Source organism: Panthera uncia, chromosome C2 (genome assembly GCF_023721935.1).
Source record: "Panthera uncia isolate 11264 chromosome C2, Puncia_PCG_1.0, whole genome shotgun sequence".
In the NCBI taxonomy this organism is placed as follows: Eukaryota; Metazoa; Chordata; class Mammalia; order Carnivora; family Felidae; genus Panthera; species Panthera uncia.
The window spans coordinates 58786001-58812149 of record NC_064810.1 but is presented as its reverse complement, the minus strand read 5'-3'; the positions used below and the strand labels follow the sequence as shown (position 1 = coordinate 58812149).

At 39.2% G+C, this 26149-nt stretch overlaps 1 protein-coding gene across 2 annotated transcripts in view; it reads right to left on the bottom strand.

The window, feature by feature from the left end:
* Window positions 1–26149, bottom strand: part of SIDT1 (SID1 transmembrane family member 1) — a 113088-nt gene that overhangs the window by 31576 nt on the left and 55363 nt on the right. For both annotated transcript variants that reach the window (XM_049628192.1, XM_049628193.1), the window contains 6 exons: window positions 25799–25900; window positions 25097–25180; window positions 23523–23610; window positions 22254–22325; window positions 21743–21836; window positions 7569–7612 (listed from right to left, as the gene is read on the bottom strand). In XM_049628192.1, coding sequence (XP_049484149.1) covers window positions 7569–7612; window positions 21743–21836; window positions 22254–22325; window positions 23523–23610; window positions 25097–25180; window positions 25799–25900 — 484 coding nt within the window. The remainder of the gene's footprint in view (window positions 1–7568; window positions 7613–21742; window positions 21837–22253; window positions 22326–23522; window positions 23611–25096; window positions 25181–25798; window positions 25901–26149) is intronic.

Genomic DNA, 26149 nt, shown 5'->3' with positions numbered 1-26149 from the left:
GTCAGTGCAGAGCTCCACATGGGGCTTGAACTCACGAACTGTGAGATCATGACACGTGACCTGAGCCGAAATCAAAAGTTGGATGCTTAACCAACTGAGCTACCCAGGTGCCCCTGGTTACTATATCTCTATAGTATATTTTGAAATCTGGGATTGTGATACCACCAGTTTTGTTCTTTTTCAAGATTGCTTTGGCTGTTTGGTCTTTTGTGTTTTCAGACAAATTTTAGGATTATTGTTCCAATTCTATGAAAACTACTGTTGGTATTTTGATAGGGATTAAATCTGTAGATGTAAGATCTACATTACATATAAGTTCTACCATTACCCTATGTCCTTTTATAAAGATGTAATTTTAAAATTATTAAATGTGTAAATAGGAAGTGAAGAATGACACTAAAATCATAAAATTCAGAATTTTTGGCATTTTGGTGCTACTGAGAAGCCCTCTACCACGAGAGGCAGAAGTGTGCATAGGAAAGTGCTTGAGTTTGGTTATGACAGGAGGTTGAAATGGTTTGTGGGAGGCAATGTTTTTGTGGGTGTAAACAAAGGAGAAAAAAACCCACAAAACCTAAAATCAAAGCTAGTGAGCAAACAAAAACAATCGCTGTTTTTTTAGGTGACACTTCATTAAAAAGCAAAAGCCAGCTGTGTGGGTCTGTTCAGACTTGGATGTGTCGCTGATTTCTGTACTTAGCTCTGGCTCATGATTGAGCAAGCTGTGATTCTAATCTGGTTGTTAGCCATTTTCACTCTGAGGCATCTGCAACATCACTAATTCTAGGATGGACAAGAGAACCAAGATTTTCACGGGCAAGACAAGTGCCAGAACATAAAGATGTTTTAACTTTGTGGACTTTTTTTTTAAGAAATGTGCTCTTAAAAAAATTTTTTTTTAACACTTATTTACTTTTGAGAGACAGAGCAAGACAGAGCATGAGTGGGGGAGGGGCAGAGAGTGGCGGGGGTGGGGGTGGGCAGGTAGGGTACACAGAATTCAAAGCAGGCTCCAGGCTCTAAGCTGTCAGCACAAAGCCCGATGTGGGGCTGGAACTCATGGACCGCGAGATCATGACCTGAGCCGAAGTCGGCCGCTTAGCCGACTGAGCCACCCAGGCGCCCCTAACTCTGTGGACTTTATAGGCACAATTTAAATATGAGATTGGCAACTTTGTATACCAGTATTCTGTTAATTTTTCTAATGTTTAAGACCTTCTCAGAATGCAAAAAACCAGAACATTGGCTCCCAAACTTCAAGTATGCTCCCAGAAGGAGAGTTATATTTATATTTAACTCTATGGTATTTAGAAAGAATTAAACACAAAATATCAGTTTATAGGACAGACCAAGATGTTCTGGCTGGGAATAAGTAAACATATAAAGTTGTGAATGAGCTCATCTTAATGAAGAGAGTTATTCTGGCATCTTTTTCTCTGAGCATGAGCCCTTTGCCATCTGTTTACTTACACTGCATAAGATATGTTTGCATGTTGGCTTTTAATATTAAATGCTCAACATGAGGAGAAAAACTTTACTTCATTTTGAGCATGTTTGGATCTTTCAGATTTCATATTTATAATTGTCTTGCCTTCTGTCTCTGGACTCAGGAGGTTGGAAGTTGAAGAGGTAGTCAGAGATGATGGGAACTAGCTGCTGGAAAATTTCAGTTTTATGCCAATAGGCTACCTATCCCAACTAGTCTCAACAGATGAGGAGAGAGTTCCAGTCCAAGATGGCAACATGGGAAGACACTGAGCTCACCTCTTCCACGGACACACCAAATCTACACCCATTTATAAAGCAATTCCTCCCGAAGAACCTAGGGCTGCCTGAGTAGCTTCTGCGCAAGTAAAGATAGAACAGCAAGAAAAACAAAGACATGGTAAGGAAGGGCACTATGGGAACTACAGTGGGAGGGACCATGAACAGATCTGTGTACCTTGGGGCGCTGACAAAAACCACGGTTTAAGAGGGCAACTAGGGGCACCTGGGCAGCTCAGTTGGTTAGGCATCTGACTCTCTTGGTCTCGGCTCAGGTCGTGATCTCATGGTTTGTGGATTCAGGCCCGAGATGGGCTCTGCACTGACAGCTCAGAGGCTGCATGGGATTCTCTCTCTCACTCTCTGCCCCTCCCCTGTTCACATGCACATGCACATTGTCCCTCTCAAAATCAATAAATAAAAACACTTAAAAAAAATAAAAGGGCAACTCGAATATGAAAGATCCAGCCTTCAAACTCCAGCAAATGGTGGGAGAGCTACTGAAACTCTCTCTGCTGGGAGGGTCTGGCCAGGGTCTTGGTTCGTTGTCCCCCTCCACCTGGATGGAATACAGGGGAGCATGGCCCAGGTGTCATAGCTGGCCCACCTCCTTAGTGCACATTAGTTTTAGAAGTCCTCTCTGCAGAAAGATGAATAAACTTTAAATATAAACCATATACAGTGAAGCCTTTCTACTCTAGTAAAATTTTGCCACCAACGTTAAGCGTATCTATTGAAGAGAATGTTTCTGAGGGGAAAAAAATAAAAGGACAGGCATCCTGAGTCCCCAGTGGCAAATTGGGTAAAATCTCTGTTTTTGGCACTCCTTGTAACCTATCAGTACTCCATGGCCACATTCCAGATGCCAGCATGGAGAGGAAGAAATACACGTCATGTTTAGCTGGTCACTTTTTCCTCCCACCATCCCACTGGGCTCAAAGAAGTGGCCTCATTCTCTCTTGCAAGAGTTTCTCTGCCTTGTCTTCTTGCTGTGGTAGCCTTCAACCTCTCCCCTTCTCTGGGGTCACAATGGCACGTGCAGTGGGGTAAGATAAACAAAGTGAGTCTGGAGGTTTTTGTTTTGTTTTGTTTTTAAGTTGAGAGAATGAGGAAAACCACAAAAATGAGATTTCTCTTAAAGAAAAAGTGGCAAGAAAAGCCAAGAAAATTTGTAAAAAGAAGCATCAGGACTAGAGTTTGAGACCCATTGCCACAGAACCTGATGGTGGCCTATGCTCCTTGACTCCTCCAAACTCACACTGCTTGTCTTCATTCCCTCTGCACCCTGCTCTTTGCTAAGAGGCTGATTTGGTAATGGCTCCATGGAGGGAAGAATTTGATTGGCCATTGGGTTCTTAAATCTAACAACTTGTCACGTTTGTTAAGCTCTCTCACTTGAGACAGTAACCCTCTCTTACCCTCAGGTTCCATGCTGACAGCTCATGTGGTCCCAGAAGCCTGTGAGACATACTTCATTCACCTTTCTCTCCAGTTGTGGCTGAATTTCTGTATAGGTTCTTTACAATGATGTGAAATGTGGGATTTTTCACTGACAGGGCCACTAAAGGTTTTTAGAGCACAGAGCCTTTCCTAGTACCCCTCACAATACCCCAGAGGTCCCTGCCTTCAGTGCTAAGTGATGAGTGGGGAATACAGTAAAAAATGCCTTCATGGCCTCAAGAAAGTCTTTTCAAACACTATTTCCAATTCACCTGGCTCCACGAAATTATCTCCATCTTTATCCCGTGAAGTATGAAAGACATCTCTTTGTTTTAAGCACAATCGGAACCAATGTCAATATTTTTCAAAGAGAATTTAAAGAATGGCAGGCAAATGAAAGAAAAACAAATACAGGGGAGCTGACAGATACTCCAAATGCAGCCTTCCTTTTGTTATGTAACTAAAACAGGGCTGCCACCAATTTGACAGCCTGTAGGGACCTGGCTCCATGTTTTCTGCGTGAAACACAGGCAAGGTGAAAGCATCAGGCCCAGCTCCTCAGATGTCTAGGTCCACACTGATTTGGGTGGACACCATGCCAAGTCTAATGGGATCCTCCTTCCCTTTCAGACACTGCTCCTAGCATTTTCTCTGATTAGCAGCCCCCCAGGGCATTTCCTGTAGCTCTGAGCTCCACTGAACTTCCTGTAGCCCCCAAAGTCACACTGATCCTGGCCCTTGGGAGAGAAAGAAATATTTTTTAACTTTTTACTTTTATTCTTATCTTGAGAGAGATAGCATGCACAAGCAGGGGAGAGAGGAAGACAGAGAACGGGAGAGAGAGAGAGAGAGAGAGAGAGAGAGAGAGAGAGAGAGACTTTTTTTCTTGTAATGTTTTTTAATGTTTAGTCATTTTTGAGAGATAGAGACAGAGCATGAATGGGGGAGGGGCAGAGAGAGAGAGGGGAGACACAGCACCAAAGCAGGCTCCAGGCTCCAAGTGGTCAGCACAGAGCCTGATGCGGGGCTCGAACCCATGAACTACGATATCATGACTTGAGCCGAAGTCGGGTGCCTAACCGACTGAGCCACCCAGGCGTCGAGAGAGAGAAAGAGAGAGAGACAGAGAGAGAGAATCTCAAGAAGGCTCCATGCTCAGTGTGGAGCCTGACACAGGGGCTCAATCCCATGACCCTGGGATCACAACCTGGGCAGAAATCAAGAGTTGGATGCTCCACCCACTGAGCCACCCAGGGGTCCCGAGAAAGACATTTCTATATCCTTGCTTCTCTGCAAACCTTCCTCCCCTGAATGTCTCACATTCATTTCAGTGCCCTTCACTTGCTTGTGTCTCTTGCTCCAGGCTGCTTTCTCAGTGCTCCACTGGATATGCTTAGGTTCTTTCCTAGAGTAGAGTGTGCCTGCTCTGCTCTTGTCTCCCACATCTAGGTCTCATTTCACTTGTCATGTCCCTTCTCTCCCTGTAGCCTGTCCACATAACAAAGGTGCTGTATTTCCTCCCTATTTCAAAGTCCTTTGTGATGAACACTCCTAGTCCCTACTTCCTAACTTAGCTGGGATTTTGTCCAGGTATCCTCATCAGGCAGTCTGTGTGTTTAAGTCAGTGATTCCCAATTGGGGGTAGGGGTGGGGGAACCATTTTGCCCCCAAGAGAACATTGTCTAGGGACATTTTTAGTTGTCACAAGGAGGGAGTGTACTACTGGTTTCTAGTAGGTAGAGGTGAAGAATGGAGTTAGAGATCCTACAATGTACAGGATAGCCCCCCCCCCCCAACAAATAATTATCTGGCCTGTAATGTCAATAACGTTGAGTTTGAGAAACACCAGTCTTAGAGGAAGATGATCTCATCCTAGTTCTGTAAGGAGGCTTGATTGATCTGTAGGTAAATCTATTCCTTTGCGGTGACTGGTTTAACAAGCAAATGATCCACTCTATGCCAATGAAACATGAGCAGTTACTGGGTGCTTCTGAAAAAAGTCCTTCCCTTTGGACATTGTCAGGTGAGGGTGTCAAAGTGATTCATCTCACCACTGGCACTGGAATTAAAGCAGAGCCAAGGGAATGGCAGGGGAAAGGACCAGGGCCACCAGACTCAGTCAGTCCTAAGTGCACCCTTTTGTTCAACTTCCAGGGAGACGAGCATCTATATTGTTTAAGTGTGGTTTGAGATATAATTTGTTGTTATTTGCAGCTATGTGATTCCTAACTGATGCATCTTTACTCTTATCTTCTTTCCTTCCCTCCATCTCTCCCTCTTTCCATCTTCTTTCTTTTCTTTTCTTTTCTTTTCTTTTCTTTTCTCTTTCCTTTTCTCTTTTCTTCCTTTCCCTTCCCTTTCTTTTCTCTCTCTTTCTCTCTCCCTTCCTCCCTCCCTCTCTCCCTTCCTTCCTTCCTTCCTTCCTTCTTTCCTTCCTCCCTCCCTTCCTTCCTCCCTTCCTCCTTTTCTTCTTTCTTTCTTTTCTTGTCACTCATTCACTTCTGCTTGCCATCTGAAGGGTCCCTTCAGAGCTAATTTTCAGAGCTTTCTTGATCTTAGATAATGATCTGAGCTAAAGTTTCAGCTCTGTCTACCTACACTTCACTGTTCAAGAAACTCTTCTGAACACGGAAATTCTTTCAATTATCAATACGGTAATAAAATACTTCACTGATACAATAAAAATAACGGACCATCCCTTCACAGAGCACCAATGGGATTGGACTAATCAGGCTTTCTAAGTTCAACTGGGACCTAAAATAAGAGCAAAACTTGGAAAGCACTAGAAGAAAAAGGATGAGATCCAGAGAGAAGACAAATTCATTTAAACATTTTACGAATAAAAGAGAAAGTAGCACTTAGTATTTTAAAGACCCTGGAGCAGGTGTCCTTTGATAGTCTTTCATATTGCTAGTTGAATGTTGTCAAAACCAATTGCCTGGGTGGCTGGAAAATAAACATGCTGACATTGAGGAAGACAAAAGTCAAAGGAAGGCAGGAGAAGCAGAGTGAGAAATGCTCCTGGTGGGTGGGTAGGGGATCAATTTGTGTTTCTCTAAGACTCTGTGGGCTCAGTTAAGTACGGAAAACACAGAACTGAACATCTGCTGCATGTGACTTAAAAATCAAGTCTCATTTCATCGTTCCTTTTCTAAATCATCACTCTGTGCCAAATAACTTATGAACACTGAGTAACTCATGCTTAGACTTTTTAAAAATGAGGATATTTACAAAAGGTGTAAACCTCCAGTTATAAAATAACTAAGTCCTGGGGATATAAGGCACAGGCTGGTCATTATATTGTGTATTTGAAAGTTCCTAAGAGAGTAGATCTTTTTTTTTTTTTTAATGTTTATTTTTGAGAGATAGAGAGAGACAGAGAGAGACAGAGTGCGAGCAAGGGAGAGGCAGAGACAGAGTGAGGCACAGAATCTGAAACGGGCTCCAGGCTCTGAGCTGTCAGCACAAAGCCTGACGAAGGGCCTGAACCCACGAACCTCGAGTTCGTGACCTGAGCTGAAGTCAGATGCTTAACTGACTGAGCCACCCAGGCGCAACACCCACCCCCTGCCCCCGCCCAAGAGAATAGATCTTAAAAGTTCTCATCGCAAGAAAAAATTTGTAGCTCTGTGTGGTGATGGACGTTAACTAGACTTAATCGTGGTAATCATTTTGCAATATATACAAATATTGCATCATTGTGTTGTATACTCAAAACTTACAATGTTACATGTCAGTTATTTCTTGATTTAAAAAAATGAGGACATTTAATTTTTAAAAAATTTTTATAAAAAGATCAGGTAATTGAGTTTCTTTGTTCAAATTATCAGAGTGGAGGAAAGGGCACATTACAATGGTCAAATAATCAATTATTCTGGATTTCCCAAAGTTATTACACTTGTTAGTCTCAAATAATTCAGGTTTTTAGCCACTTGAACAATAACAAAAAAGCCTCTATTTCAATTTGGGAAAATTGAACTGTGTATTAGAGTTGAGACAATAAATTCTTATTGTTCGCAAGTTGGCTTTGGGATGAAATAGGTGTGAACAATTTACATCCTATAAAAGATTAAACTTCTAAAGAAGATGAATGGCTGATAAATGAGCCATGGACAATTGCAAGGGACACTCTAAGCAAAGGGTCTTAGTAGGAGCTCCATATCTCAGTACTTACCAACTCTGAAAACTGGTTCTCACTAGCTCTGCTTTCTCTAGAAAGACTGTAGATTAGATTAGTCCGTGGGATAGGAACCAAGGGAGGGTTTGGCAATGATGAAAGTCAGAGAGACAAAAGTGCTAAATGGGATGTTGCCGCACGCTCTCTATCATTCGAATTGACTTTTCTTACCAGGGACTTTTCTTACCATCACTGGAACCAAAGCTTCCATCAATGGATTTTCTTTGAAATCTGTAAACAAGAACATACACATGCTCCTAAGACCATGAAAACTTCAGCATTTTACATTTGTTGCAGATTTGTCTGCTAGGATCTCTTAAAACAAGCCTTTGCATGTGGAGAAATTGGAACTCTGATATGTTGCTGGCAGGATTGTAACATGGTACAGCCACTTTGAAAAACTCGAAAGTGAAACAGACTTACCATCTGACCCAGCAATTCTGCTCCTAGGCATGTACATACATACATAAATTCATTTACTTATTTTCAGATTCATTTATTTTCAGATAATTCATACATCATAAAATTCATCCTCTAATGTGCACATTTCAATGCATTTTAATATGTTCACAAAACTGTAACCAGAACATTTTCATCACCCCCCCCCAAAGAAATTTAAAACCTATTAGCAGTCACTCCCCATTCCCCACTCCTACACTTTCTGACAACCACGAATCTACTTTCTGTAAATTTGCCTGTTCTGGAAATTTCACATAAATGGAATCATAGCATATGTGGTCTTTTTTTGACTGGCTTCTGGTTCATCTGTGTGGTAGGATGAATCAATACTTTGGTCTTTTATGTATAAGTAATATTCCTTCATTTTATTTATTACTTTATTTATTTATTAGTTTATTTATTTATTTATTTACTTATGTGAAAAAATTTTTAACGTCTATTTTTGAGAGAGAGAGAGAGAGAGTGTGTGAACGGGGTGGGGCAGAGAGAGAGGGAGACACAGAATCTGAAGCAGGCTTCAGGCTCTGAGCTGTCAGCACGGAGCCCGATGTGGGGCCCGAGCTCACAAACCGTGACATCATGACCTGAGTCAAAGTTGGACACAATTGAGTGAGCCACCCAGGTGCCCCTAAACAGTATTTCTTTGTATGGATACACCATGTTTAATTTATATGTTTACATTTGGTGGACATTTGATTATTTCCACTTTTTGGCTATCATGAATAACACTGCTATGAACATTTATGTACAAGTTTTTCTGGGTATATATGTATTAAATTCTCTTGGGTATACACCTAGGTACAGATGTACTAAGTATGAGGTAACTGTTTTGTGGGTTTTTTTTCCCCAAACTTTTCCACAGAAGCTTTATAGCAGAAACTATTTTATGTTCCTACTAGCAATGTATGGAGTTTCAATTTCTCCACATCATTACCAACTCTTGTTGTTTTCCATTAAAAAAATATTATAGCTAGCCTAGTGGGTAAGAAGTGGTATCTCCTTGTTTTTTCTATTTTCATTTCCCTGATAGCTAATGATGTTGAACATCTTTTCATATGTTTATTGGCCACTTGTAGATCTTTGGATAAATATTTATTCAAACTCTTTACCCATTTTATTTATTTATTTATTTTGTATCACTGGCTTGTAAGAATTCTTTATATCATGTGGATACTAGACTCTTACCAGATAGATATATGAGTTGCAAACATTTTCTCCAATTTTATGTGTTGTATATTCACTTCCTTGATAGCGTTCTTTAAAAGTGTAAAAATTTTGGGGCGCCTGGGTGGCGCAGTCGGTTAAGCGTCTGACTTCAGCCAGGTCACGATCTCACGGTCCGTGAGTTCGAGCCCCGCGTCGGGCTCTGGGCTGATGGCTCGGAGCCTGGAGCCTGTTTCCGATTCTGTGTCTCCCTCTCTCTCTGACCCTCCCCCGTTCATGCTCTGTCTCTCTCTGTCCCAAAAAAATAAATAAAAAACGTTGAAAAAAAAATTAAAAAAAAAATAAATAAAAGTGTAAAAATTTTAATTTTGATTAAGTCCAATTTATCTAATTTTTTTGTTACATGTTCTTCTGGTGTCATATCTAAGAAATTGTTGCCTAATTCAAGGTCACAAAGATTTAAACCCAAGTTTTCTTCTCAGAGTTTTATAGATTTAGCTTCTATATTTAGATCTTTAATCTGTTCTGAGTTAATTTTTCATATGGTGTGAGGTAGGGGTAAAATTTCATTTTTTTCAGGTTGATACCCAGTTGTTTCAACACATTTGTTGAAAAGAATATCCTTTCTCTGTTGAATTGTCTTGGTACCCTTGTCAAAAATATATTGATCATAAATGTAAGGCTTTATTTCTGAACTTTCAATTCTATTCTATTGATTTATATGTCTTTCTATATGTCAGTGCCAGAGTTTCAATCATGTAGCTTTGTAGTAAGTTTTGATATCAGGAAGTGTAAGACCTCTGCTTTGTTCTCTTTTTTTCATGAGTATTTTACGTATTCTGGGTCTCCCCACCTTGCATTTCCTTATGAATTTTAGGATCAGTTTGTCAGTTTCTGTAAGAAAGTCAGCTGGGAGTTTGATAGGGATTATTTTGAATCTCTAAGTCCATTTGGGGAGTGTTGCTATGTGTTTTAGTTTGTATTGTTGCTGTAACAAATTATCACAAACATAGTGGCTTAGAACAATACAAATTTATTATCTTATAGTTCTGGATGTCAGAATTCCAAAGTACATCTTCTGTGGCTAAAATCAAGGTATGAAGCAGGGCTGTATTCCTTCTAGGGGCTGCCAGGGGATTACCCTTTCCCTTGCCTTGTCTAGCTCCTGGAGGCTGCCTGCATTCCTGGACTCATGGCCCTTTCCTCCATCTTCAAAGTATGTTGCTCTGGCCCTGCTTCCATCATCACATATCCTCCTTCTGCCCTAGACCCTCTTGCCTCCCTCTTACAAAGACCCTTGTGATTAGATTATACCCACATGGATAATCCAAAGCAATCTCCATAACTTTATCATATCTGTAAAATCTCTTTTGCCATGTAAAGTAACATATTCACAGGTTCTGGATATTAGAATGTGGACACCTTTTAGGGGCCATTATTTTACTACACCATCTTAATATTAAGCCCTCCAAACCATGAACATGGGATGTCCATTTACTTAGGTCCTTTTTAATTTCTTTCAAGGATGTTTTGTCATTTTCAATGTACAAGTCTTTAATTTGTTAAATTTATTCTTAAGTATCTTATTATTTTTGATCCTATTGTAAATGGAATTGTTTTCTTAATTTTATGTTTGGATTAGTCATGGCCAGTGAATAGAAATAAAACTGGCTTTTGTATATTGATCTTGTATCCTGTAATCTTGATAAACTCAGGGTTTCTTTTTGGAGGTGATGAAAATTAGATAGTGGTTTTAGACAGTTGTGCAACTGTGAATATGCTAAAAGTCATTGAACTTTATACTTTAAAAGGGTGAATTTTGTGGTCTGTGAATTAGATCTCAATAAAACTATTACTAAAAAAGCCAGATATATCATTTGGGAACATCTATCAAACATTAAAATGTGAGTCACCGTCTTCTTGCAAAATGAGCTTCCCTTTTGGATGTGAGGTTGGTCAGGGAGGAGGAAAGTTAGGGATTAGATGTGTTTGTGCTTTCATACATACTCTTACTTCTAGACAGAGACTCTAGAAATTGCACACCCCAGATCCTGGTATGTCTGGTGGAAGAACTTCTCTTTATACCTCTTTTGTTCCTAGAGACAGCAAATTCATCCCTGCCTCAGGGCCTTTGCTCTTTTTCTTTCTTTTTTTTTTTTTTTTTGAGTTTTTTTTTTTTTTTTTTAATTTATTTTTGAGAGACAGAGCACAAGTGGGGGAGGGGCAGAGAGAGAGGGAGACACAGAATCTGAAGCAGGCCCCAGGCTCTGGAGCTGTTGCACAGAGCCCAACCCAGAGCACGGACCTACCAACAGTGAGATCATGACCTAAGTCCGAGTCGAATGCTCAACTGACTGAGCCACACAGGCACCCCAGGGCCTTTGCTCTTGTTCTCTGCCTGGGCCACTTTCTCCCCAGATTCTCACATGGCTAGCTCCTTCTTCCTATTAAAGTCTTCCTTCTGAGATATCTTCCTTGCTGAACAAATCAAATCTAATGTAGATTCCCAATCCAACCATTCCCTCTCACACTACAGTGTTTTTTTCCCTCCTGTCATTAGCTGAAATTATTTGCTTTATTAATTACTTGCTTGCTTATATGTTTCCCCTCTGTACAATGTAAAGTCTGTTAGAGCAGGGATCTGGACTGTCTTGTTCACCACTGTATCCCTGAATGCTAGGACAGAGCCTGGCACATAGAAAATGATAACTAAATATTTGTTGACCCAGCAAAGCAGATTATTAAGAAGGGTTACAATTTGGCCTGACTGTTCTAGCTTGCAAATGAGGCTGTGGTTGAGTCCCTTTTGGTAAAAATTAAGCTTTAAATTTAATTCCAGTACAGTTAGCACACAGTGTTATATTAGTTTCAGGTGTACAATATAGTGATTCAACACTTCTATACATTACTCAGTGCTCATCACGGTAAGTGTACTCTTAATTCCCTTCACCTATTTCACCCATCCCTCTACCTGCCTCCCTTCTGGTAACCATCAGTTTGTTGTCTATAGTTAAGAGTCCGTTTCTTGGTTTGCCTCTCTTTCTTCCCCAGCCCCTTTTACTTGTTTGTTTTGTTTCTTAAATTCCACACAACAGTGAAATCATATGGTATTTGTCTTTCTCTGACTTATTTCACTTAGCATTATACTCTCTAGCTCCATCCATGTTGTTGCAAGCAGCAAAATTTCATTTCTTTTTTTATTTATTGCTGAATAACATTCCACTGTATATATACCATGTCTTCTTTATCCATTCATCAGTTGATGGACACTTGGGCTGCTTCCATAATTTGGCTATTGTAGATAGTGCTGCAATAAATATAGGGGTATGTGTGTCCCCTTTTTTAGTTTTTATTTAAATTCTAGTTAATGTACAGTGCTATCTTAGTTTCATGTGTACAGTACAGTAATTCAACACTTCTATACATCACCCTGTGCTCATCACAACAAGTGCACTCCTTAATCCCCATCACCTGTTTCACCCTTCCCTCACACCCTCCCTCCTCTGGTAACCATCAGTTTGTTCTCTGTAGTTAAGAGTCTGTTTCTTGGCTTGTCTCTGTCTCTTTTTTTCCCTGTTTGCTCATTTGTTTTGTTTTTTAAATTCTACACGAGTGAAATCATATGGTATTTGTCTTTCTCTGACTTATTTCACGTGGCATAATACTCTTTTTTTTTTAAAAAAAAACCTTATTTTATTGTTTTATTCTCAAGTTAGTTAACATACAGTGTAGTCTTGGCTTCAGGAGTACAACCCAGTGATTCATCTCTTACATATGACACCCAGTGCTCATCCCGAAAAGTGCCCTCCTTAATGCTGGTTACCCATTTAACCCAGCCCACTATCCCCATCAACTGTTAGTTTGTTCTCTGTATTTATGGTCTCTTATGGTTTCTCTCCCTCTCTGTTTTTACCTTATTTTTCCTTCCCTTCCCCATGTTCATCTGTTACATTTTTCAAATTCCACATATGAATGAAATCATATGATATCTGTCTTTCTCTGACTTATTTTGCTTAGTATAATACCCTCCAGTTCCATCCATGTTGTTGCAAATGGCAAGATTTCATTCTTTTTCATTGCCAAGTAGTATTCCATTGTATATATAAACCACATCTTTTTTTTTTTCCAGAGAGATAACTTTTATTTTTTTTTTATTTTTTTTTTATTTTTTAATATATGAAATTTACTGTCAAATTGGTTTCCATACAACACCCAGTGCTCATCCCAAAAGGTGCCCTCCTCAATACCCATCACCCACCCTGCCCTCCCTCCCACCCCCCATCAACCCTCAGTTTGTTCTCAGTTTTTAACAGTCTCTTATGCTTTGGCTCTCTCCCACTCTAACCTCTTTTTTTTTTTTTTTTTTTCTTTCCTTCCCCTCCCCCATGGGTTTCTGTTATGTTTCTCAGGATCCACATAAGAGTGAACACATATGGTATCTGTCTTTCTCTGTATGGCTTATTTCACTTAGCATCACACTCTCCAGTTCCATCCATGTTGCTACAAAAGGCCATATTTCATTTTTTCTCATTGCCACGTAGTATTCCATTGTGTATATAAACCACAATTTCTTTATCCGTTCATCAGTTGATGGACATTTAGGCTCTTTCCATAATTTGGCTATTGTTGAGAGTGCCGCTATAAACATTGGGGTACAGGTGCCCCTATGCATCAGTACTCCTGTATCCCTTGGATAAATTCCTAGCAGTGCTATTGCTGGGTCATAGGGTAGGTCTATTTTTAATTTTCTGAGGAACCTCCACACTGCTTTCCAGAGCGGCTGCACCAATTTGCATTCCCACCAACAGTGCAAGAGGGTTCCTGTTTCTCCACATCCTCTCCAGCATCTATAGTCTCCTGATTTCTTCATTTTGGCCACTCTGACTGGCGTGAGGTGGTATCTGAGTGTGGTTTTGATTTGTATTTCCCTGATAAGGAGCGACGTTGAACATCTTTTCATGTGCCTGTTGGCCATCCGGATGTCTTCTTTAGAGAAGTGTCTATTCATGTTTTCTGCCCATTTCTTCACTGGGTTATTTGTTTTTCGGGTGTGGAGTTTGGTGAGCTCTTTATAGATTTTGGATACTAGCCCTTTGTCCGATGTGTCATTTGCAAATATCTTTTCCCATTCCGTTGGTTGCCTTTTAGTTTTGTTGGTTGTTTCCTTTGCTGTGCAGAAGCTTTTTATCTTCATAAGGTCCCAGTAATTCACTTTTGCTTTTAATTCCCTTGCCTTTGGGGATGTGCCGAGTAAGAGATTGCTACGGCTGAGGTCAGAGAGGTCTTTTCCTGCTTTCTCCTCTAGGGTTTTGATGGTTTCCTGTCTCACATTCAGGTCCTTTATCCATTTTGAGTTTATTTTTGTGAATGGTGTGAGAAAGTGGTCTAGTTTCAACCTTCTGCATGTTGCTGTCCAGTTCTCCCAGCACCATTTGTTAAAGAGACTGTCTTTTTTCCATTGGATGTTCTTTCCTGCTTTGTCAAAGATGAGTTGGCCATACGTTTGTGGGTCTAGTTCTGGGGTTTCTATTCTATTCCATTGGTCTATGTGTCTGTTTTTATGCCAATACCATGCTGTCTTGATGATGACAGCTTTGTAGTAGAGGCTAAAGTCTGGGATTGTGATGCCTCCTGCTTTGGTCTTCTTCTTCAAAATTACTTTGGCTATTCGGGGCCTTTTGTGGTTCCATATGAATTTTAGGATTGCTTGTTCTAGTTTCGAGAAGAATGCTGGTGCAATTTTGATTGGGATTGCATTGAATGTGTAGATAGCTTTGGGTAGTATTGACATTTTGACAATATTTATTCTTCCAATCCATGAGCAGGGAATGTCTTTCCATTTCTTTATATCTTCTTCAATTACCTGCATAAGCTTTCTATAGTTTTCAGCATACAGATCTTTTACATCTTTGGTTAGATTTATTCCTAGGTATTTTATGCTTCTTGGTGCAATTGTGAATGGGATCAGTTTCTTCATTTGTCTTTCTGTTGCTTCATTGTTAGTGTATAAGAATGCAACTGATTTCTGCACATTGATTTTGTATCCTGCAACTTTGCTGAATTCATGTATCAGTTCTAGCAGACTTTTGGTGGAGTCTATCGGATTTTCCATGTATAATATCATGTCATCTGCAAAAAGCGAAAGCTTGACTTCATCTTTGCCAATTTTGATGCCTTTGATTTCCTTTTGTTGTCTGATTGCTGATGCTAGAACTTCCAGCACTATATTAAACTAAACCACATCTTCTTAATCCATTTATCAGTTGATAGACATTTGGGTTCTTTCCATAATTTGACTGTTGTTATTAGTGATGCTATAAAACATTGCTATAAAAATTTATCTTTGGATAAATTCCTGGTAGTGCAATTGCTAGGTCATAAGGTAGTTCTATTTTTAATTTTTTGAGGAAGCTTCACACCATTTTCCAGAGTGGCTGCACCAATTTGCGTTCCTACCAACAGTGTAAGAGGGTTCCCCTTTCTCCACATCCTCGCCAACATCTACTGTTTTCTGACTTATTAATTTTAGCCCTTCTGACTGGTGTGAGGTGGTATCTCATGGTGGTTTTGATTTGTATTTCCCTGATGATGAGTGATGTTGAACATCTTTTCATGTGTCTTATTAGCTATCTGGATGTCTTCTTTGGAAAAGTGTCTATTCACATCTTCTGCCCGTTTACTCACCGGATTATTTGTTTTTTGGGTGTTGAGTTTGTAAGTTCTTCATAGATTTTGGATACTAACCGTTTATCTGATATGTTATTTGCAAATATCTTCTCCCATTCCATCTGTTGCCTTTTAGTTTTGTTGATTTTTTCCTTTGCTATGCAAAAGCTTTTTGTCTTCATGAGGTTCCAATAGTTCATTTTTGCTTTTATTTCCCTTGCCTCTGGAGACATGTCAAGTAGGAAGTTGCTATGGCCGAGGTCAAAGAGGTTGCTGCCTGTTTTCTCCTGTAGGATTTTGATGGTTTCCTGTCTCACATTTAGGTCTTTCATCCATTTTGAATTTATTTTTGTGTATGGTGTAAGAAAGTGGCCTAGTTTCATTCTTCTGTTTATTGCTGTCCAGTTCTCCCAGCACCATTTGCTAAAAGACTGTCTTTATTCCATTGGATATTCTTTCCTGCTTTGTCAAAGATTAGTGGGTCATATATTTGTGGGTCCATTTCTGGGTTCTTTATTCTATTACATTGATGTATGTGTCTGTTTTTGTGCCAATACCATACTGTCTTGATGATTACAGCTTTGTAGTACAGGCTAAAGTCTGGGATTGTGATGCCTCCAGCTTTGGTTTTCTTTTTCAACATTACTTTGGCTATTCAGGATATTTTGTGGTTCCATATAAATTTTAGGATTGTTTATTCTAGCTCTGTGAAGAATACTGGTGCTATTTTGATAGGGATTGCACTGAATGTGCGGATTGCTTTGGGTAGTATTGACATTTTAACAATATTTGTTCTTCTAATTCATGAGCTTGGAATGTTTTTCCATTTCTTTGTGTCTTCTTTAATTTATTTCATAAGCATTCTATAGTTTTCAGCATACAGTTCTTTTACCTCTTTGGCTTAGTTTATTCCTAGGTATTTTATGGTTTTTGGTGCAATTGTAAACGGGATCAATTCCTTGATATCTCTTCCTGTTGCTTCATTATTGGTGTATAGAAATACAACCAATTTCTGTACATTGCTTTTATATCCTGCAACTTTGCTGAATTCACGTATCAGCTCTAGCAGTTTTTTGGTGGAGTCTTTTGGGTTTTCCATGAAAAGCATCATGTCATCTGCGAAGAGTGAAAGTTTGACTTCTTCTTTGCCAATTTGGATGCCTTTTATTTAGTTTCATTGTCTGATTGCTGAGACCAGGTCTTGCAACACTATGTTGAACAACAGTGGGAGAGTGGACAGCCCCATTGTGTTCCTGATCTCAGGGGAAAGCTTGTAGGATGATATTAGCTGTATAAAGCTGTATAAAACCATATATGACTTTTTTGATGTTAAGGTATGTTCCTTCTATCCCGACTTTCTTGAGGGTTTTTATTAAGAAAGGATGCTGTATTTTGTCAAATATTTTTTCTGCATCTATTGACAGGATCATATGGTTTTTATCCCTTCTTGTGATCCCTTCTTTTTATCCCTTAATGTGATGTATTATGTTGATTGATTTGCAAATATTGAACCAGTCCTGCAGCCCAGGAATGAATCCCACTTGATTATGGTGAATAATTCTTTTAATGTATTGTTGAATATGATTTGCTAGTATCTTGTTGAGAATTTTTGTAGCCAGGTTCGTTAGGGATATTGGCCTGTAATTCTTTTTTAGCATAATACTCTTCAATTAGTGCATTTGTACTTTTTGGGTAAATACCTAGTAGTGTAATTGCTGGGTTGTAGAGTAGTTCTATTTTTAACTTTTTGAAGAATCTCTATACTGTTTCCACAGTGGCTGTACCAGCTGGCATTTCCACCAACAGTGCACGAGGGTCCCTTTTTCTCCACAGCCTCACCAACACCTGCTGAAATCCCTTTTTAAAACAATCCTTGTGAGATTAAGTGGCAAGCAATTATATGCACTCATAAAAGATGATGTGTTGGGGGCACCTGGGTGGCTCATTTTGTTGAACGTCCGACTCCAGCTCAGGTTATGATCTCACAGTTTATGAGTTCAAGCCCCACATCGGGCTCACTTCTTTCATGGAAGAGCCTGCTTCAGATCCTCTATCCTCCTCTCTCTCTATGCCCCTTCCCCACTTGTGCTCTTTAAAAAATAAATAAAACATTAAAAGAAAAAATGATGTGTTTGTGCTAACAGGCTGTACCCACATTTGCTATAGATTTAGGAGCTGATAAGATTCTTCAGTAGAGGTTAAATGATTTAGAAAGCTAGGCTGAGGCAAACTGTATTCAGTGAGCAAAGGAGAAGATCGTAAATGAGAACTCTCCTAGATTGATTGCAAAATGGCTACACCTCATCTTGTATTTAGCTCCTTAAATCAAAAGGTGGAGTTAGTGTGTTCACCTCTTGAGTCTGGACTGTCCTCATACTTGTTTTGGCTAATAGAAAGGAGAAGTGATATCATGCCACTTCTGAACCTACATCTTAAGGAGGCCTTAAAGTCTTCTGCTATCTCTCTTGGAGATACAACAAACAAGGGCTAGCCTGCTGGAATTTGGGAGACCACGTGCAGCTGAGGCTGGTCTAGAAGAGTCAGCACCTAGCTGACGCCAGGTGATAGCACTCTATAGCCACACCCAACTGCGACCTCTGAGCCCGGTCTGGATTAGCAGTGTCATCCTGCTGGCCCAGAGATTTGTAAGTAAACTTAACTATTTCTGTATGCCATTGGAGCTTTTATGGTTGATTTTTATGCAGCATTATTGTGGCCATAGATAACTGATGCAAGAATCAAGGGAGGGATGAGTACTCAGGGTTGTGCAATTTGAACTCAATGTCTGGTAGGGTGGTTGAAAGAAGTGAATAAGAGAACATGTATCCAGTGTTTGGCCCCGGTCCTGCACATTTATTGTAGTGACTCCTTACATACTTGCTGAATGGATTGTGGCTGGCAATGGGAGGGGGATGGTGTTTAGATTCAAGGCAGTATAGCTAATACTTTGGATTCTTAGCTTCCTGAGAGCAGGGCCATGTCTCTTATCCATATTTTCATCCTAATTTCATAGCATGTACTACAAATCCCATGTGTATTAATAATAAAGTACAGAGAACTTATCAAGCAAATGGCATTATGCTCCAGGACTAGTTTCATTTGGTTTTGTAGAAAACTTTGTTATTTTTGCTTAGTTCAATGAGAAAGAGTTCTGTTAGCATTTTTCCTCAGTCTATTATTTTATTTAGAATGCCAAATGGTTCTTATGTCTCCAGATTTCAATTTTCACTTTCGCTATATTTGGGAAGAATCTATGCTTGTGCGATTGACTATAGCAAAATAATCTGGCAGCCAGAGGTTTCAACAAAGCCTTATACCACAGCTTTCAAAACCTGTGCTTCCTGCTGTAGCTGCATGACAATGTCAGGGACATTGATATCCATCTCTACTTTTTTTGTCTGTATGATGATTATGCATGCTAGCTAACTAAAGAAGTGAAATCCTATTTTCTAAAATCTAAAACATCAGGAGTAGAGACAGTCTTCCTAAGAGAGCATAAGAGATGAACTTCTTTTTCCATGATCTGGGAGTTCATCTGAGTCCAAATTGACAGCTTTTGGGATCCTTTTCCATTCGAATCCATGCTGGGGTACCAGGCTTTTGGTCTGGCCCCCTTGATCAGGACTGCCCTCTCTCGCATGCCCTTACCACTCCAGACCTGTATTGACCAGCCTGCTTCATAGGTAAGGCTCTGGAGCCACGTTGCCTGGAAATCCAGGCAAATCCCAGCTCCCTCATTTACTGGCTGTGAATTTGTGGTCAAACTGCTTCACCTCTCTGTGCCTCAATTTCCTTAACTGTCAAATGGTGATAATACTAGTGCTTGTTGTAGGGCATCAATTGAGATAATCTCAGATAATCACGGTGCCTAGTAAATGTCAGTGATTATGATCTAATAAATTAAGTGGGCTGATAATCAGTTAATGTATATACTTTCAAGATATATTTGCCTGTGAACTGGGGTTTTTGTTTTTAATTTCTTATTAGAAAATAACTTCAAATTTACAGAGAAGTTGTAAGAATAAAATATAGAATACTCACATATGCTTTATCTAGATTCATTTGTTAGCATGTTATCCCATTTGCTTTATCATTCTGTATGTGTGTATATGTATATAACTACATATATGTTATATATAATTTTTGGACCATTTGAAAGTAAGTTGCATATGTCATGAACTTTTATTCTTAAATATTTCCGTTTTTAAAAAGTAAGCTCTATGCCCAATGTGGGTCTTGACTCACAACCCCAAGATCAAGAGTCACATGCTTTACTGACGGAGCCAGCCAGGTGCCCTAAATACTTCCAAAGAATAAAGATATTCTCGTGCCTAACCATAGTATAGTTGTCAAATTCAGCAAATCTAACATTGATAAGATACTCTAATCTGTCTGTATTATAATTTTGTCAATTGACCCAATAATGTCTGTTATAGTATATTCTTCTAGTAAAACATCCAATCTGAGACCAGGTGTTGTCTTTAGTTGCCCATATCTCTTTAGTCTCCTTCAATCTGGATCATTTGCACAGCCTTTCATTTGTCTTTAATAGAATGCTTGTCATTTTGGGTTAGTTTGATTTTTCCTCAGGATTATATTCAAAATATGTATTTCTGGCTGGAATACTGCATGAGTAGTGCTGTGTCCTCAGATTGTCACATGTGGAGGCACACAGTGTCTTACCTTCCCCGTTGCTCACATTAATTTTGATCACCCAGTCAATCCTTGTCTAAGTTCTCCATTGTATAGTTACTATGTTTTCCCTTAGAATAACTAAGCAACTCGTGGGGATACACTTTATGGTCATGCACATATTTTGATTTTCATCAGATTTTCCTCTTAGTTTTAGTATCCACTAATTATTCTTAACCTGATATATGCAAGATGATGATTTTCCAATTCCAGCACTCCCTCCATTTTTTCCAGTCAGCTTTTGGCATTCTTATGTAGGCAAGCTGTGGGCATTTGCTAATGACTCGCTTCCTCAATGTATACCTGTTTTATTGACTTTGGATTGTATCTGGAGATATTTAGGTCCTTCCTTCCTTCCTTCCTTCCTTCCTTCCTTCCTTCCTTCTTCCATCAATATGGATTCATGAATTTCTACTTTTCTCAATGGTTTATAATTTATTACTCTCCTTAAGTATTCTGATGCTCAAATTGTTCTAGATATGGTTAATGGTAGTCCCAGGGTTTTAAAATTCAATTTCTCAACTGAAAAGCTTTGTAAAGTCACAGAAGAGAATTATTTTTTTCTACTGATGCTGTTAAATTGCCCAATAGTCTGAAAACTCTGGGCTGGCTTTGTTTTCTTCAGATGTTCAAGAGGGGAAAGAACGTTTGTTTATTGTAGGCCTTCTGCCATTCTTTTGTAGTTGCTTCACAGAGACCACAACAAAGTACAGAATTTTCAATGTTTGGGCCTGCTCAGAGACACCAGGAAAAACTGGAGCTCTTTTTATTAGGGGCTCCAATCTCTTGGGGAGGGAAATTGTCTTAGTCAAATTACAATATAATCATTTCCTTTTTTTTTCCCTTCAAGGGACATTTTACTGGAAAATTGATGCTATAATAGTAAGAAAGCACTTGGCAATGCAATATCAAAGCACATCACTCCTGCTATTTATTATACCTCAAGGTTTATTTTAGACATTAAATTTACTTGTTGATGGAATTTTTAAAGCTGTTCCTAAATCTCCATATTAGGAAGAACTCCTCATTTCCTACATTCCATAGGATTTACAGTATTTCCTGATCCAAAAAAATACCCAAACTGTCTTTCTGTTGAGGTTTTATTAACTATGAAAATAACTAATACTCTAAACAGTACTCACTCTGTGCAGGACATTGACGTAAACACTGCAGCTATACAATTCTATGAGGTAAATTATTATCTCATTTTTGAGGAGGAGGAAACTGAAGCACAGAGAGGTTAAGTAGCTAGCCCAAGGTCACACAGTTAGTGGTTGAGGTAGAGTTGAATCTGGTCAATATGGCTGTAAAGCCTAATGCTCTACTCACCACACAGAGACAGGCAAAGGGGGTTAACATTTCTTGATACTCTTGACCTACCTGATATAATGAACAAATGCAATAAGCAGGCATCCCAAGTAGAAGGAGAAGAAGATGAGGAAACTGAGAAGGATGGATTTCACATAAATAGTTTCTGTGGGAAGAGAAACAACTTTGGTCAGGGTGTCCTCAGGAAAAAAGAGAAGCATGTTTGGGACAGGATGGCTTCAAGGGCTCATCTCCATCACACCCACTCTTAAGTCCTAATATAATTCCATTCAAAGCAGCAAAGCTACTGGAGGTCACCCAGACATTCTCCACAAATGGCTACCTATCACAGTGATGACTTCCCAATGGAAGCCAGGAAGGGACTTCCTGTATACAATGTCATAATTGAGTTCCCTTTCTTTCTGGAAGAGATTTAACAACATGCTTTGATTCTCTCTTCTGTCTCCAAGGTAAATATTAGTTTTCTTATGATGTTTCTCTGGAAGGATGACATTAGTGTTGAAGCATATGATTGCCTTCGGACATAGAAATCTTTCCATGGAATCCTAGAGCCAATACTGACCTTTAATGGAAGGAACAATGGTCACTTTAAGGTTCTTTGCTCGTTGTAGATTCCAGGTTTGGTTCTCCTTTTCTGGTAAAAAAGAAAAAGGCAAAATAGATCAGATACTTGGTTCTTGGCCTCTCATCTAAACAGTTGTTCAAAAACTGTCCACAATTAGCTCTGGTTGTTGAATTTTCTTTTAGCAAGAACTAGAGGAAAACCTAACTCCCAAAGCTGCAAACTATCTAATATGGCTTTTGGCTAAACTTTCACAATAGCCTTTGCCTCACTGCATTTTTGGTAGTATTGAAGAAGTGAGACTGTAGCCTCCCTTCTTGAGTAAAGAAAGCTTGACTCATCCTCTGATATCCATGTGGCCCAATATGCCATAGACATCTGAAGAAAATGGCTACAAAAATAGAAAGCTGTCTTGTCTTTTGCTTTGCATTATTCTAGCCAGTGAAAAAAAAATTTTTTGTTACATAGTCATAAAATGACTTGTAGTTTGCCAAAGAACATTGGACACTGGCAAAACTCTAGAGTTAGGTAATCAAGAGATTAAAGAATACATGAAGAATACATCTCACCTGAATATCAAGAGAACCATATTATACTGAACATTAAACACCCTCTGTGTTGATCACATGTGGCTCATCAGCTGCTGGGGGTCTGTGTTTTCAATCAATAGCCTCTTGCATTCCCACAGTAGTGACTGGGTAGTTAGCCATAGCCATTTGTACTATGCCTAAGGGTATTACACACAGTCCCTGTCATTGGGATAAATGGTCCTGCTTTGCTTTATTACTGTCTTGCAAGGTATAATTTTGGCAACTGAAATTGAGAACTCTGAATTTTCCTTGTATGTCCTTCTGGAAATGAGGACTACTGATTAACACAAATGGCTCCATTACTGCTGGCTACCAAACCAGTCTTAGACAGTGGACCTTGATATGCTACATAAAATCATTATTTCACAACAGCAAATATTTGTTGAGTAAAAGGCAAACTGAGTGAATATACCTCACATGGTCTGATAGAGCCCAAGACTTTGAAAAGATGTAGTGCACTAAATGACATTTTGTAGTATCAGTAATCCTTTTAGATTTATCATTTTCTACTCTATTTTTTTTTTTTCAAAGATCTCTCAGACTGCCTTGCAAGTTACTGCTGATGATCCCCAATGAGAATTAGAGATGGTAGTAAGGGGCCATGGGGAGCTTTTGGCTTCCCTTCTCTTCCATTTCATTAGGTTTTTCTAAGTCGCAAACATTCCTCACTATCTCTTACCCTGGATAAAGAAAGATCCTCCACAGGCATAATCTTCAGGCTTTATCACAAATACCACGAAGAACTGCTCGCCTGGAAAATCCTTCTTCTGCATAAGACATAACAACTTATGATAGCAAGAAAGGATAGCAAGAGGGGAGAAAGTCCATGGTGGTGGGGGTGGGAGCAGAAAGAGATGAAAGAGAAGAAAAGTAAAGTTCACCCCTGCTCCTAGTTTCTTAGAAAGAACTTTCAGATACCTATGATCTACTCCAGAGTTTAGCCACAATAAAATAATTGTTAAATCCAAAAAATTAAACAGGTACACTATTCTAATCTCAATCTATCTTGTGCCCACTTATGTGCTTAGAACTGTAATAGGCCCCATGTAAAAAAATATGTCAACAGCCTATGTTTAATAATAATACTTGTACTTTATATTTTTAAAATTAACATACTTTATTTTTAGTGTGTTTTGGGTTCACTATGTTCAGGTTTTATTATTTGAAAATCCAATGATACATGACTTTCCTAACAGTCACACAGTCACAGTTAAATAATTTAGGTTAGGGATGCAAAAGTGAGACCTGCGTTATAGTCCTGGCTTTGACTTTCTCTAAGTGTGCTTCTCTGTGTCCCAGTCTCCTTATTCATGAGTGAACAGGAGCAGAGATGTGGGATTATCAAAACTGAGGCACTAGGAAATCAAAGCCTAAGAGAAGTTTTTACATTTGATAAGCTAAATCCTCATTTTTTGTTCTTTTTTTTTTTTAATGTTTACTTATTTATTTTGAAAGAGCAAGAGTATGAGCAAAGGAGGGGCAGAGAGGGAGAGAGAGGGAATCCCACACAGGCTCCACATTGATGGCGTGGAGACTAATGCAAGGCTTGATCCCCCAAACCGAGAGATCATGACCAGAGCCAATGCCAAGAGTTGGAAGCTTAATCGACTGAGCCACCCAGAAGCCCTCATTCTTTGTCCTTTAGTAGACAGTATCACCTTACTTTGGAGAACAGATGAAGTTGTAGGTACCTTAAGTAAATACCACCTTAAAGGCAGGGACAGAATCTTTTTGAAAATCATTTTTGCTATAAAATTACCATTGAAATAATTTAATTACAAATAACAAAAGGGCAAATGGCTGTACACATGAGGTCCATATTCCTTTGAACCTATCCATTCTGTCCAGAGTTGAAGTCCTTTTCTGGATACTGTTACAGGTATACAGAGTATTAGAATATGTTTAATTGTCTTAAATGTATCAGATAAACTTTACACTAAATTGGCATCTCCCAATAAGTACACTGGCATCTCACCTTACCTCTCTAAGCAATCTGTTAGATATATGTCCCACTGCATCATGGGTTCCCAAGACCCCCTAAGGGGAATGGGGCCCCTGGCAGAGCACTATTGTCCACCATGGCATGGTCTTTGATTTCAGGAGAAGGAATCCTTGTTTTAAAGCCAATCATAAAGGAAAGAGATCCAAGGACACAGTGAATGACAATGCGTTTTGAATGCTCGTCCAGCAGGTAACCTGACTATAAACTGTGCATTGTCTTTGACAATAGTGACCACCAAAGTGATGTCTCACCTGCAGTGTAATGGCAGCTTTCTTGGTCATGGACTGATAGACACCATTAAATTCCACATTGTGGTCGAGATCATACACTGGGCACTACAACATGCATGAAGGATAAAAAGGAAAGCATCACTAAAGCCATACTACACACAACACACATTCTACCCAGAGGATCACAGAGCAAGGGGTTCCTTACTAAGCCAGAAAGCATGAAAAGTTTTCTCTGAGGAAAGTCATGAAACAGTCCTCCTAAAGCTTAGTGCCTTGCCTTCTAAAGTCCTCTAAAGGTCACTTTATATCAAAAAGAACTGAAAAGATGGTCTTCAAGTATATAACACCTTTCCCATTTTTTATTAACACACTTGAGGCAGAAAAGGGCCCATTGTTAGAGTAAGACTTTTAAAACAGAATAAATGATAGGTTTCAATATTTGTTGTGCAGCCCACAATTTGGTCTTCCTTATTCTTTGTCATAATCCTCCCTCCCTTCTTTCCATTGCTTATTTTGGTGAGGAGTCAACTATTCTCTATCTCCCCAAATCAATGTCTCCAAACAGACAATCCACTTGTGTGCACAAGATACTGTTTTTATTATTTAACAGTTTTGCAGGAGATACATAGTAAGAGGACAACATAGTCTCCACCCTTCTCTTTCATTTACCCTGTGACAACATAATGCTCCATATTGAAAAACTGACAAGTTATTAAGACTCACCATGATATTCTGGACTGAGACAACAGAACATGGATAAGCCATTTCAGACCTGACTTTAATAATAACTGAGTCCACATCATCAGGAAATTTGTATAGAAAATACTGAGAATAAGAAAAAAGAAAGACATGATTTGTTAGTACTAAGTAATGTTTACAGTTATGAACTCAAAACTAGATTTACATGAATAGGATTGTTTCCTTTCTAGTACAAGGCACAAAGTTCAGATGTAAATCTCCATTCATTCCATCAGCCATTCATCTCATACATATTGAGCAACTGCTCTGTGCAGGGCTCTGGGTTCTGTGCCAGATTATTAGGGATAAGCAGTGAACAAAACAAGGTAGCCATTT